This window comes from Schistocerca piceifrons, chromosome 2, assembly GCF_021461385.2.
Source record: "Schistocerca piceifrons isolate TAMUIC-IGC-003096 chromosome 2, iqSchPice1.1, whole genome shotgun sequence".
NCBI classification, from domain to species: domain Eukaryota; kingdom Metazoa; phylum Arthropoda; class Insecta; order Orthoptera; family Acrididae; genus Schistocerca; species Schistocerca piceifrons.
The window spans coordinates 758,148,561-758,163,432 of NC_060139.1; the positions used below are offsets into that span (position 1 = coordinate 758,148,561).

At 38.0% G+C, this 14,872-nt stretch overlaps 1 protein-coding gene across 4 annotated transcripts in view; it reads right to left on the reverse strand.

Moving 5' to 3' along the window:
* Positions 1 to 14,872, reverse strand: part of LOC124776303 (endonuclease/exonuclease/phosphatase family domain-containing protein 1-like) — a 142,077-nt gene that overhangs the window by 73,605 nt on the left and 53,600 nt on the right. For all 4 annotated transcript variants that reach the window (XM_047251229.1, XM_047251230.1, XM_047251231.1 and 1 more), the window contains 2 exons: positions 6,432 to 6,564; positions 3,394 to 3,640 (listed from right to left, as the gene is read on the reverse strand). In XM_047251229.1, coding sequence (XP_047107185.1) covers positions 3,394 to 3,640; positions 6,432 to 6,564 — 380 coding nt within the window. The remainder of the gene's footprint in view (positions 1 to 3,393; positions 3,641 to 6,431; positions 6,565 to 14,872) is intronic.

Genomic DNA, 14,872 nt, shown 5'->3' on the forward strand with positions numbered 1-14,872 from the left:
CCACTGTCAAGTCAACATACAATTCATTAAATTCAAAATAAGGAGATTTTCATCCAAGCATTCATGCATTGGCTGTCATAACTGCAGACTATGGAATGCTGACTATGCAATGCATACATAAAAACGTGACAAATTAAAAAGGTATGGCTAATACTATATACCATAAGAAGGTAGGTGGTTCTTTTCAACCGTATTGTGACTAGATACAAGAAGGGTTTCACAGGAGATTCCTAAGGCAAAACAAGAGTTTGGAAAGTGGAGGCACACATCTCGTCACATAGGATGAAACCCAAACCAGTTCCATCCACTAAAATGCTCCTGACAGTGGTGTTCTGGAGCAGAGAAAGTATGCTGATGGACTGTTTTGAGCAATGCAACCATCAAGTGATATTACAATGTAATACAAATGGCAGAGTACAGGCCATAATGAGCAATGCTGCATGTTGAGATATGCTGCTGATGTCATCTATGGCAATACTCAATCACCACCCAATGGCTGAACATAACAGCTCATTGCAGACATCCATTGAGGAAACTTTTCCTCAATCAGTTTACAGGCCCAATCTTGCCTGATCTTATAACTTTTCCCTGCTGGTAAGGAATTCCAAGATGACAATGCAATCAAAAAAGATGTTAGTATTTGGTATTGACAAGAGGCATCATTCTTCAATATATGACAGGAAAATACACTATTTCAATATGAAATGTATCTCAACATGAACAATAGTTTGCTCTGTTCCATTGTATTTTGACACTCTTACTTGTCTGGAGTACTTTACTTTCTACATTCAGAATCATGTTAGTGACTCATACAATCCTTGACAGTGTGCAAATAATATTGAGCTAACATTGTTTACTGTAGGGAGACAAGTGATTAATTTTAGATCAATATTTTCTGTAGTATCAACTTATTACATATTATTATCCCAACTATACTCTGTTCAACATAATAATAAACCTGACATAAAGAATATGCCATGCATTCTTCCGTGATTGCTTGAATCTCATTGGATTTTGTTTCATGTGGAGAGGAAACAAAGCTGTGACCAGTACAGTCAAGTGTGATCATAAGGATTTGTTTTATGCTGAGTTACAAGCACAAAAACTGAGTGATAATCTGGGACAACAGCTTTACCGGTGCATTAAACTTGGACAGCACTAGCCAGCCAGAGGTCCAACTAACCTACAACAATGTGACTAGTTGCAGTTCAGACATAAAAAGAGACAAGCAAAGAAACAATATGGCTTCGAATGTCATTTAATTTTTAAAGAGAAAGAAATAATATTTGGCAAAACTCCAGCACTACTGTGCACTTCTTAGGTGACTAGACAGAAAGGATAAAACGCTCTTGTTCTCACCTGACATAGTATTCTAATTACAAATAAGAGTGATGAAAATTTCTAACTTAAACACAGGGTAATTTTTCTGAGCGAGCTGTGTGTGATGCAAAGGCATGCTGCAGGGATTCACCATACTACTGAATACTGAAGCCACTGAAGATATTAATTACAGACAGTCGTCATATAATCTCTTAGCTTCTTCCTTATCCAAATCCAAGACATACCCTGATATACATTTCAAAGCAACTTCTGCTTAATCAGTAAAAATGAACTGTGACATGCAAATAAAATTTGAGAAAGATTAGAATAAAGAAAATTTGTACTCCTTCATGTGAAGCAAGTAGGCCTGTTCAAATAATAACATGGAGTCATGCACTACTTTTTGTAAAATGAAAGACAGTTGGTCAAGAGAGCAAATGGTATCAATGACACATAGTGAAATACGAGTATGATTGGGGCAGGCACAGAATGCAGGAGGAGCACCAAATGAGTAGTGATTTTAATACATACATTAATCTTTTTGACACATTATGCATGTTACCAAAACTAGCAGCAACATTACTGGCTACTTCGAAGCTGATGACTGTATGGTGACCAGTATGTTTGGGAATTCTATATCTTAAATGGAACAAGAATCTCCATAGATTCAGATGGAGATTTTCGGAGGAGTCTTCTCAGGGTCAACTATCTCCTCTCTTGCTTACTGATCCTAGAGCTAGAGCCTTAGATGAATGTTTTGTCCAATCCTTCATCAGCTCCAGTTCCTCCTATCTTTTTGCTGTTTTACTGAATGAAGGATGTCATATTTCTGAGGACTGTTTGTTTCCTGAAGAGTTCTTCACAAGGTCTTAATCTGTTCATACATGTTCACACAAGTAGCTGTGAGTTTGATGTCTCATTAACAGAAAACGTATCACATTGCACATGAAAGCACGGAGCATGTTCTGGCTGCAACTTTTACTTATCTTGGCTCAGTAACAAAATCTTAGTATTGTGTGTCTTCGGAAAACTACACTTGCTGTAATTGAAAAGTTGCAGGCTCTAATGATTTTGACTACAATGCCTTGGCAATTGAGCAGATTTCATCATTCACAGGGAAGCCTGAATGTGGAAACATTTTTTGGACTAGCTTTACGCAAAATCTTTAATTAAGAAGCCAACAATTTTACTTCAACTATTACAGAGGTCAAATACAGCAAAGGCTAGTTTATTATTCCAGTTAAGGTTTTGGGAAGGGTAGACAGTTTTTGCATATATTGACTATTTTGTCGAGCTTATGCAAGTTCACAACTGACTCAGAGAAATATACTGAAAACTGTATAATTTCAAACAGCTTCTGACAGCATAAATTTCTCTTTTATTGCACAATTGATTTTGATCCACATGATCATGATTAGGAATGTCAGTCTCACTAAACTAGAATATAAAATATAAAAAAACTGTGTCCAAGACAGACACTGTCGAAAGGCATAAAACATAATAAAATATTATGATGATATGTTTAACAACCGTTTTCATTGTGTTTTATATCTTTCAACTATGTTCATCTTGGCTACATGTTTTATATGTCTAATGCACTAGTTTAACAGGACAGACATATGTGATAATCATCATATAGAACCAAAACAATTCACTCAATATAAGAGAAATTTGTTCAACCATTCTGTCTTACTTCCCTCTCTACTTGTTCATCTACCTTGGGAAAGAATATTTTCTGCTTCAAACTTTGAGGATTTTGTTTTTAACTTGATTTCTAACCAACCCATTGTAAAATGTAATTATGTTTACAAGGACACGCCTTACAATAGGCTATATTGTTATTGAACAATATATGACACCGAGACGCACTTGTCGACACAGTAATGAGCTACAAAATAGAGAAACTGAAAGAGCTAGGAACTTTTTGCTGTACACTAAAATTTTTATGACTTTTACAGAAGCCAGTGAATGACATATGACATGAATAGGCTTTTCAAACACCTAACACACAACAAAATAAGTCAGGTAGTTGCAACAAATCCAAAGACTTAAAATTCAATGAAATGTAATTACTTGTTTTCCAGTATCGTTCGGCAAAATATCTCTTTCACTCCAGGATTCTCTATTTTTTCCACTGTGAGGCACTGAAGATTCCATGATGCTATTCTTATTGCTGGTTTACCATTACGTTCATACTGGAAATCTTCTTCAACTATAGGTCGTGGAGTTGATGCTGAAAGCATCTCAAAAATATCTCCAATAGCCAGGAATCCATTTGAAGTGCCATATTTTAGTGATGTTTGCGGTTTTCTTTTGTGACCTGAAAGAAAAGGGAAATTACATTTTATTATTTCATAAATGGGTTTCTTCAACTTGCAGACTGTGACTGTGATACTCCAATACAACTAAACTGATCTGCTGTGTGAAATTTCTCCATTTTTTGAGCCATTGTCAGGAATATGGCCAAGGATTTTACTTTGCTTCTTCATATTATACAAATATTCTCCCTCTTCTTCATCTACTTCAATGATCACACACTTGGAAACCTCAAGAGGAATTACTCGATTTCTGTAACTTCCATGTGACATTACACTCATAATCATTTACTTTCCTGTGTTGAGAATAAAAGCTCTTTATTTTCATTTTTGATGCTTTCTACTTTTTGATGAAATATACAATGCATGTTTACAAATAATATTAGCTCCATCCACACTAGAGTGTTTTTCTTTGTTTTAGTTACCCACAGCCAGCCCTGTCTTAAGAACATTTACTGTAAAAAGTTTTGCTATGCACAATGGAAAACAATATGTTTAAATTGACAGTGCTCTGGTTTATGTGTTGCTTTTGACCATTCACTGAACAATAATTACATACACTAAACTGAAGCTGATGGGACCTAGTGAAATGTGCTGCAATCAATCATTCAACCATGAAAATACTAAAGGTACAGAATGATTCTTCCATTCTACAGTGTAAAACACACTGTAACAATTTTTTTGTAGCAGCAGTGGACTCCTGGGTACAAAGAGCTAGAAATGTTATATGTTCAGTAAAATGGATAAGGAGGAGGTTAAATCATTTCTGAGATAGAAACTAGAACTATTTGCTTCAAACGGTGAACACACAAGGAACTGTTGCTCAAGTTCAAACAAATAGTAGACTAATGTCTAGTAAAATAAGAACCAAGCATGATAAATATGGCAGAGATCCTCTGGAAGACAGACAATAGGAAAGAACATCTTAAAAATAACACAAACAGCACAATAGGTTCAAATGAAACAATAACATTGTAGAAATCCTAAGTAATTTATGTCATATGATAATGCTGTTGATGGCACAAAAATCAGTGTACAAACCTTGTGGATGAGACAGGAACTGAAATAAAACATAGCAACACAAAAGCTGAACCACTTAATTCTGTCTTTAAATCTTCCTTCAAGACAAGGAATGTTGTCATTCAATAGCTGTACCATTGCCACGAGACATTAAACAGCACCAGTGGTTTTGAAAAGGAGCTTCCATTTCTAAAACTCAGAAGGGCCATACGAAGTCTAGTAGAGCTGATCGACAGAACTATTACCCTACAACATTCAGACATTGTTGTGGCAGATTACTGAAACACACTCTCAGTTCCAACACCATGACTTACCTGTGAGAAAGTAATACTCTCCATGGGGATTAGCACAGATCCCAGAATAGACGAATCATGCAAAACTAAAAACTCATACTTTCTCACATATGACATCCTCAGTGCTAGAGCTTTTGATTCAGTACCACAACAATGCCTTCTACAGAAAATTTGTTCCTACAGGATAGCTAAACAGGTTTGCAACTGGATCAAAAATGTCCTAATTAGGAAGGATGCAGCATGTTATCCGGGATGGACTGTCTTTTACAGACACTGAAACAAAATATGAAGTGCTGCAGATGTTAATACGACTACTGCAGTTCATGACTAACTACATAGTCTTAGTTGTAACCTCAGGCTTTTCACAGATGATGCTGTTATCTAAGAGTAAATTCTGTCTGATAAAATTTGCAGTTACTTCCAGTTAAATCCCAGTAAAATAACAACATGGTGCAAAACCTGCAAACTAGCTTTTAATGTATAGAAATGCAAAGTTGTGCCCTTTAAGCATTGTAAACGAATGGCACCCTTTGACTATAGGATTAATGAATCAGAACCAGAGTTAGTCATGGCATACAAATATTTGGAAGTAGTGTTGTCTAAATATATGAAGAGGAATGACATCATAAGCTCAATGTCTATGAAACAAATGGCCAGCTACGATCCATTGGTAGGATATTGGGAAACAGCAGTTCATCTACAAGGTATATCGGATGCGAAACATTTGTACAGCCCAGACTTTAATACTGATTAAATGAATGGACCCATATCAGGCTCAATGAACAGAAGAAACTGATTGTACACAAGGAAAAGCAGTGTGATTGATCATATGCTTGTTCAACTGTTGGGAGAAAGTGAAAGAAATGTTAAAAAATATTAACTGGTGGACACACTAAGAAATACACCACACATACCATTACACCCTGCTTGGAAAACTTCAGGAAGTATGTTTGAGAACAGAAACTATTAGCAATTTTCAACATTCTATGTATTTATCCTGCAGAGATCGTGCAAGTACGTAAATAAAAGCTCACACAGAGGCTTACAAACAGTCATTTTTCCCAAGCTCCAACAACAAACAGAAGGGCACAAAAACACAATACAATAAAAAATACTCTCTATTATACATTTCACATTGATTTAAGAGATGTACACTAAATATAGATATAGTGAAACATTACATGTTAAAACTCTTTGACCAGCCTAACCACGTAAGCCTCTATCACTACCAAACCAAAAGTTATGGCCTACCATTATCTCCCTCTTGGGTTCACGTTGGCACCCTTGGGATGTGATGCATTTATCATTTTAACAATGATTTTATTTCTCCTCTTTTCCCTCTCCAACTATGCACTTAATTTTGCTCTTTAGTGCAATATGCAGCATTTTCTCACTTCCTAGCTGCTGAACACCTATCCTTTGCCTCTCCATTTACCCAATCTATTCCACTGAACAGTATATTCAAATTAGTTTACTACCATACCTTCAAGAGATGAAGTGGAATTCTCCGGTATCATGTGTGGGATGTAACCATTTCTTACTGGCAAATTTTCTGGCAGGTTCATTGTTATCTGTGAACGTATGGCTCCAAGTCTTAAGTGTGATATCCCTTTCACCTAAAATAAGGATTATTAATTTATATTTTCAAAAAGGTTTCTATTAACAAATTAAAAGTCATTAAAGTCAATGAAAAATAGCTCAATACACAATTCAATCATTTATTTTGCACTTCACTAGATATTTTTCTGCAGCAGCTCACTTCTGCAGATAACATAAACAACAAGCCACCATGCTCTCAAATTTATACTATTGATGGACTGAAGATTTTACAGTCTTTTCTCATGACTATTATTAGACAATAAGACCTATCCTTAACTAATGATCTGTGATATCCGGTTGGTCAAAAGCACTGTAAAGGTATTTCAACAATATGTAAAAACTTTTTCTATTTCTTTCTGACTGTGTACAGTGTTTTTCTCAACACATTTTTACATAGTGATTACTACCCCTGAAATGGAGCGAGGGAAGACTATGGAAGGGTGGGGGGAAGGGATCGCTATAAGAAACAAAACAGTTTATGTAGATATATGCTACATTCCAAACAGTGTCTGAGCTGTAACACATTTTAATAGACAGTTGTTTTTCTTTCACTGTGGTCTGCTGTTTCTATCTCACCCACTTATCTTCCTCCTCTAAGCTCTGAAAATATTTGCTGCATTGAAATTGTGATGCAGATTTTCCACATAGCCACTGCTTGCTGCAAATGAACAAATGTAAGTGATTACAGGTGCACCACTTTAAAGCATCAGGTAACTGCTTAACTGTGGAATTTGTTGCTAAAATGTTATGTTTTTTGCCTATTCACATATGGTGTATGTTAGCTAATAATGCTCTTTTAATAACTTGCAACAGAAGAGAAAAAGATTGTGTTATATAGGTGACAAATATATTTCTAAAGTAAAGAATGATATTGTAAGTACACTAATTATAGTTAGTTACAAACATTTCTGGTCCACTAGTCTCAGTAAGAAAAAGAATTTGAGTGGGTACAAAGTTATTCAATTGTATGTGAGCAACAGTGCATTACATGTCAACTTACATTAAATCAGAATGTTATGGTGGTTCATTTCAAGGTTAGAGAGTCTTAATCACTTACATCTGATTTATATTGTACCATTTGTTCACAAAGCATGTAAAAACATAGCTCACCTGCTGCCGAAGCAAAATCCTAAACCTCATTTTTTTGGTACAGGTTCATTATCCAAGTAGCTTAACCTGATTTTTCTTTTGCTTATGTGAAATAAAAATCTGCATATTTAGTAGTGGTTTTCTTTATGTTTTTAACATCTCACAATATGGCTATGACGATACAGTACTAACAGAAATTTGTGCATCAGATGGATATAACAATCACAACAAAAATCACACTCACAAAGATCTAGCCCAGGATGACACTGCAGTATGCCCAACATGTTCACCTATAATTCATTTCTACCTAGACATACAAGGCTGCATGTAATCAAAATCACAGATCACAGGAACAAATATGCCCTGCTTCTAGAAATCTATGTTACAAAAGTAATATAAAGGAAATATGTGTCTTTTTAATATTTCATTTTATAATACATAGATCATTAAAATTGGGAAAAAGATCAAATTATGTTAGACTTCTGTGAGAAATCATGGGAATTAATGTTAAGTAATCAATGATGTATCACTGAGGTAATTTTCTTTCAATAGTGAACAAAGCAAATAATAATTTATAACATGATGACAACCACAAGATACAAACAGTCAGAGAGCAAATCAAATAGTCATGAAAAATTATTTTCTTGCTGGGGAAAACAGAAATAAACATAGAAAATTATTTGAAACATTTACATTGCCAATAAGAAATTCTTTTAATTGTCGCAGTTTTGGCAAATTATTTTTTCACATAGTTTACATCATTTGCTTAGCTCATAGCAAACAAAATTCTCTGCTCATAATCTAATGTTGACTTCAGGCCCACTACATAAGACTGTAACCACTACACACCATATAACTAAGACCTTGTAAGTAATACATCATACCAATCTTCCAGTGACTGCCTCCGAAGTTCCATGATGAAAAACAGCCAGCATGTAGATATATATTCTATATTCTTGCTGAGCAAACCACTGAGGAATAGTTTTATAGTTTACTTCTTTATTTAGTCTTGTTAGGATGGGTAGTATGTGTGCATGCTATGCACGAACAAAGAAGGAAATGGCTGCAGGTTGTGAACAGCTGAATGCTCTTTTGGCTAATGGGTAGCTGCCTTGGGATGTAGTGGTGTTAGTTGGTATTGCATTTTCGTCACTTGAGGCAGATGGTCAATGTGGAGGCTGGCATTCTGGTCTCGCCAATTCACCCTGTGACTGAACAGGTGGCCATATCTTCAGCAGGGTCTGAGGAGGCACACGTGAGCAAGTGCTTCCTAGTTATCAGGAGCTCCAACGTTGGGTGCATTATGGAGCCCCTTAGGAAGATAGTGTTCAGGGCTGGAAAGAAAGCCAATGTGGATTCAGTATGTCTGCCAGGGGACCTCATCCAAGATGTGAAGGTGGCCTTGCCTGCAGCTATCAGGCAAGCAGGGTGCAGGAGTCTCTGAGTTGTGGCTCACATCAGCACCAAAAACACTTATCACATGGGCTTTGAGGACAGCCTCAGTTTGTGTACAGGTGGCTGTTGGAGGTAGTGAAGGCTGCTGGCCTTGCACATGGAGTGCAAGCATAGCTCACAATTTGCAGCTTTGCTCTCAGAGTTGACTGAGGTCCTTTGGTTTGGAGCTGAGTGGGGAGTCTAAACCAAAGACTTCATCGACTCTACCGGGCTTGGGAGCAGATTTCTGGACCTGCATTATCAGGTGGGGAACTGTAGGACTCCCTTCAATAGGTCAGGTGTGCACCAGACACAGAAAGCACCTGCTCAGGTAGTTAAGTACTTATGGAGTGAACATGGATGTCTTTTTTAGGCTAGGAAGTAGCTTCAGGTACTCTGATGAACACTTGCCAGCAACTAGTGAAATCAGACTGCATTCAGAATAAAGACACTGCGACTGTCAAAATTTTATCAGTAAATTGCTGAAGTATTCATAACAAAGCTACCAAATTTGCCCCCACCCCCTCCCCCCCTCCACCAGGAAAGTTCTTGTGCTCAAATTATTCTTGCAACTGAGAACTGGCTGAAACACAAAGTAGAAAGCTGAGGTATTTAGCGAGTCGTGGAATGCATACTGGAAAGACAGGTTATACATCACAGGAGGGGTAGTGTTCAGCGCAATTGACAAAAATATTTTCTCTGCTGAGGTTGAAACTAAGTTAAATTCTGGGTGTTTTTACAAGGCACCCATTTCCACTGTAACAGTTCTAGAGTCGTTCAAAGAAAGTCTATGGCCAGTAGTGCCTAAACATCCAGATCACATAATACTACTTGGAGGCGACTTTAACTACCGAGTGTAGATGAGACATCTATGGATTCATTGCAGGTGGGTACAGACAGACAGTCTTGTGAAGTACTTTTTAACATGTTTTCCAAAAACTGTTTTGAGCGACTAGTTCGGCAGCCCACATCCAAAGACATATCTTAGGCCTTATAGCTACAAACAGGCCAGACCTTATCGACACCAGCAATATAGACACAGAGATTACTGATTATATCATAGTGACTATGGTAATGAAAGTTAATAAATCAGTCAAGAGGGCTAGGAGAGTTTTTCTCCTAGAAAGAGCACATAAGTCATTGTTTGATGAAGGCTGTAGCCAAAAGCTATATGTGAGTGTCTTTCAATTGTGCCTGTCTGCTACTTGATGCGTCTTCTTTACAGTAAGTAGCAATCTATCTTTTCCTACATTGTTGACTTAGACAATGAACTGATGTAATTTAGTTCCAATATTATGAACATAGAGGAATTATGGGCGAAGTTTAAACAGATTGTAAATCATTCTCTGGACAGATACATGCCTAGTGAGAGGGTTAGGGATGGAAAATATCTGCCTCTCTTTAACGACAAAATTCGTAAAATACTCAGGAAGTAAAGGCCCTTGCACTTTCAGTTCAAAACAGAGCATGCAAATGACAGACAAAAGTTAGGGGAGATTTGTGTGTCTGTAAAAAGATCAATGCACAAAGCATGAAACTATCACAATCAGACCAGACCTGGTAAACAATCTGAGGAAATTCTGGTCCTATGTAAAAATGCTAAGTGGGTCGAAGGCTTTCGTTAAGTCACTTGTTGGCTGGTCTGGCGTGGCAGCAGAAACTAGCAAAACAAAAGGATAACTTTTAAATTTCGCATTTAAGAAATTGTTCATGCAGGAGAATTGTACAACTATACTATCATTTGACCATCACTCAGAGTCCTGTATGGACAATATAGCATTAAGCATACCAAACATAAAGCAACAACTAAGAGTTGAAAACAAGTAAATCGCTAGGTCCGCATGGAATCCCAATTCAGTTTTACAAAGAGTACTCTACAGTACTGGTCCCTTACTTGTCTAGTATTTATCGCAAATATCTGACCCAGCACAAAATCCCAAGCAGCTGGAAAAAAACAGTGACTCCTGTATATAAGAAGGGTAAAACAACGGACCTGCAAAATTACAGATCAATATCCTTAACATATGTTTGCTGCACGATTCTTGAACATAATCTCTGTTCAACAAAAAGCTTATGTCCACAAATCAGCACAGTTTAGAAAACATTGCTCATGCAAAACTCAGCTCGCCCTTTCTCACATGATGTACTGCAGACTATGGATGAAGGGCAACTGACAGGTTCCACATTTCTAGATTTACAGAAAGCATTTGACATTGTGTCTCACTGCAAACAGTTAATGAAGATACAAGAATATGGAATATGTTTCCAGATATGTGAGTGGCTCTAAGACTTCTTAAGTAATAGAACCCAGTAGGTTCCTTGACAGCGAAAGTTCATCAGAGACCATTGTATCATCAGGAGTGTCCCAGGGACGCTTAATGGTGCTGTCATTATTTTCTATATACATAAATGATCTAGCGGACAGGGTGGGCAGCAGCCTGCTACTGTTTGCTGATGAAGTTGTGGTGTGTGGCAAGATGTCCAAGTTGTATGACAGTAGGAAGATACACAATGTCTTAGACAAAATTTCTAGTTGGCGTAATGAATGGGAGCTAGTTGTAAATGTAGAAAAATGTAAGTTAATGTAGACAAGTAGGAAAAACACCTAAAATGTTTGTATACAGCAATAGTAGTGTCCTGTTTGACACAATCATGACCTTTAAAAATCAGAGTGTTATGTTACAAGAATATGAGGATTATGGTAGGGAAGGAGAATGGTTGACTTTGGTTTATTGGGAGAATTTTGGGGAAGCGCGATTCATCTGTGAAGGAGACAGTATATAGGACACTAGTGTGACCAGTTCTTGAATACTGCTCGAGTGTTTGGGACCCCCACCAGATTGGATTAAAGAAAGATATTGAAGCAATTCAGAGGCGGGCTGCTAAATTTGTTACCAGTAGGTTCAAACAACGAACACATATTACAGAGATGCTTCAGGAACTTCCCTGGAGGGAAGACAATGTTCTTTTCAAGGAACATTATTGAGAAAATTAGAGAACCACATTTGAAGCAGACTGCAGAGCAACTCTACTGCCACCAACATACAATTCACTTAAAGACCACAAAAGATGAGACAAGAAATTAAGGCTCATACTGAGGCATATAGACAGTCATTTTTGCCTCCCTCTATTTGCAAGTCGAAGAGAGAAGGAAATTACTAGTAATGATACAGGGCACTCTCCAACATGTACTGTATTGGTGGCTTGTGAAGTATGTACGAATGTATGTATGTAGATGTAGACTGCATGGCAGACGGTACTCTCTACTGTAACATTTATTAGGGTTTATCTTGAACTATTCATGTGTAGATCACAGGGAGAATGACTACTTAAATGGTTTTGTGCACACTATAATTTCTATAATTTTGAACACAGAGTCACTGTGGGAGCAGTAAGTAGAGTGCTGCAGTACGTTCTTCAATTCCTTACTGAACACTAGTTTGGGACTATGCTTTTTCAGGATAGCTGATATCTATTTTCAAGTGTCTGCCAGTGCAGGGGTTTCACCATTTCCATGATGTTCTCCTATGAGTCAAATAAACATGTTATCATTTGTGCTGCCCTTTTATGAATACAGTCAATATTTCCTGTGAGTCACATATGGTATGTATCCCACATATTTTAGTAATGTTTCTGCTTTGTAGGATGTTTGAGTTTTCCTGTATCCTACCAATGAACCGAAGTCTGCTACATGGATTACCCAAGACAGAGCCTATGTGATCATGCCATTTCATATCCCCACATCTGTTCTATGCTACTCACATTCACAGCTCCAGGATGGAACTCAGCGAACTTTAGTCAAATATTTTTACCAAAAGCTAATGATAGAAGTATTATACTACTGAAGCTTGACATCTCGGATTGATAGTTAATCAAGCAATGGAAACTCCAGGATGGAACAACAACAATATGAAAAGGATAGATTCTACTCATCACACAGAGGAGGCATTGAGTCACAGACACACACAATGTAAAGACTGATAAACTTTTAGCTTTCAAACAAAGAAGTCTTTTTTCAGAAACAGAAGCATGTGCACACATCCACGCACACATGCCCACGCGCTCACACACACATGCGCACGCACACGCATGGCTACGCCTACAGCCACTCAAGCCTGACTGCAAGCAGCGCACACATCTGACGTGAACAGCAGTCTGGGGTTGGTGGTAGGAGTAGAGAAGCAGCATGGGGAGGGGGAGGTAGGGAAATCAGGGTACACATGCATCTACACACATGCCACTGTATGGTGCCACATACCCTATATCTCACACGTGGACTGACGCAAAGAGGCTTCGATGTCTCAGTGGAGACCCACCTTTATATAACAGCACTCCACAAGCCAGACACTGTCGTAGTCAAAGGCAGCCAAGCCCACACAGTCAATATCCAGATAGTCTGTCACCACCTTCAGCTTGACTGATGTCACAATGAGAAGGCGACGCAGTACAACACACCATCCATCCAGCATGCCATCCTCAACTTGCATCCTGGTGCCAAGAAAGTGTTTTTTACATCAGTCATGTTGAAATGGGAGGGAAAATGGTCCCCATAATCCACAAGAGACCTCTTCAAGCTGGGCTTTAAACTGTGGGAGCTGGCAGTCATCTCCTCCCATGTGCTAATGTCATGCTGTGCATCCTACAAGATCTTTGAGTATAACACCCCACAGTGCCCAATGTCTAGAGTCAGTGTCAGGTAGAGTGCTGGACTCTTATGCCTTGACTTGTGGCGACACTCTTCTGACCTAGGAGCACTACCATCTCTCTTCATTTCCTTTCCTGTACCACTCGCAAACAGAACAAGGGAAAAATGACTATCTGTATCCTCCATATGTTTCCTAATTTCTCTTATCTTCATGATCCTTGTGCAAAATGTATGTTGGTGGCATCAGAATTGATCTGGAGTTGGCTTTAGATGCTGGTTCTAAAAATTTCTGTAATAGTGCATCATGAAAACAGCATTTTTCTCTCTCCAGCCTACACATTTGAGTTCACAAAACATTTCCATAATACCTGCATGCTGGTCAAACCTCTGATAACAAATCTAGCAGCACACTTCTGAACTGTTCCAATGTCTTTGTTTACTGTGATCTGGTGTGGATCCCAAACACAAGAGCAATACTTGAGATTGGTTCACACTAGCATTCTATACGTCATCTCCATTATAGATGAGCTACACTTTCCCTAAATTCTAACAATAAAATGAGCTAGACTTTCCCAAAATTTCCATAAAATGAAGTGGAGCATTTTCTTTCCCTACTACCTAACTGACATATTCATTCCATTTCATATCACTTTGCAATGTCACGCCCAGATATTTAATTGATGTTACTGTGCCAAGCAGCACACTATTATGCAAATGTTACAGGATTGTTTTTTCTACTCATCCACATCAACTTATATAAACTACATTTACAGCAAGCAGCTATTCATCACACCAACTAGAAATCCTGCAAGATAGAGGTGGGGGAAGATGTACTGTCATGGTAGCAAGCAAGGACATGGGGAAAGGACAGGGCTGCTAGGTGCAGAGTCAGAAGGCTGTGTTGGGGAAGGGGAGAGGAGATACATAGAGAAGGGTATAAGACTAGTAGGTACATTGGTGGAATAGGTGTATTGTGCTGTAGTGGAAGCAGGGCAGAGGTTGGAGGATCAGGACTAGCAAAGGTTTAGGCCCCTCTGGACCATTCAGTTTCTGACTGCTTAACAGCCTGTGCTATCTAGATCCTTCCTAACAATACTATTCATCCTGAACTGTGCAAGTAAGACCTCTCCCTACAACACATCTTACATTCTTTTATC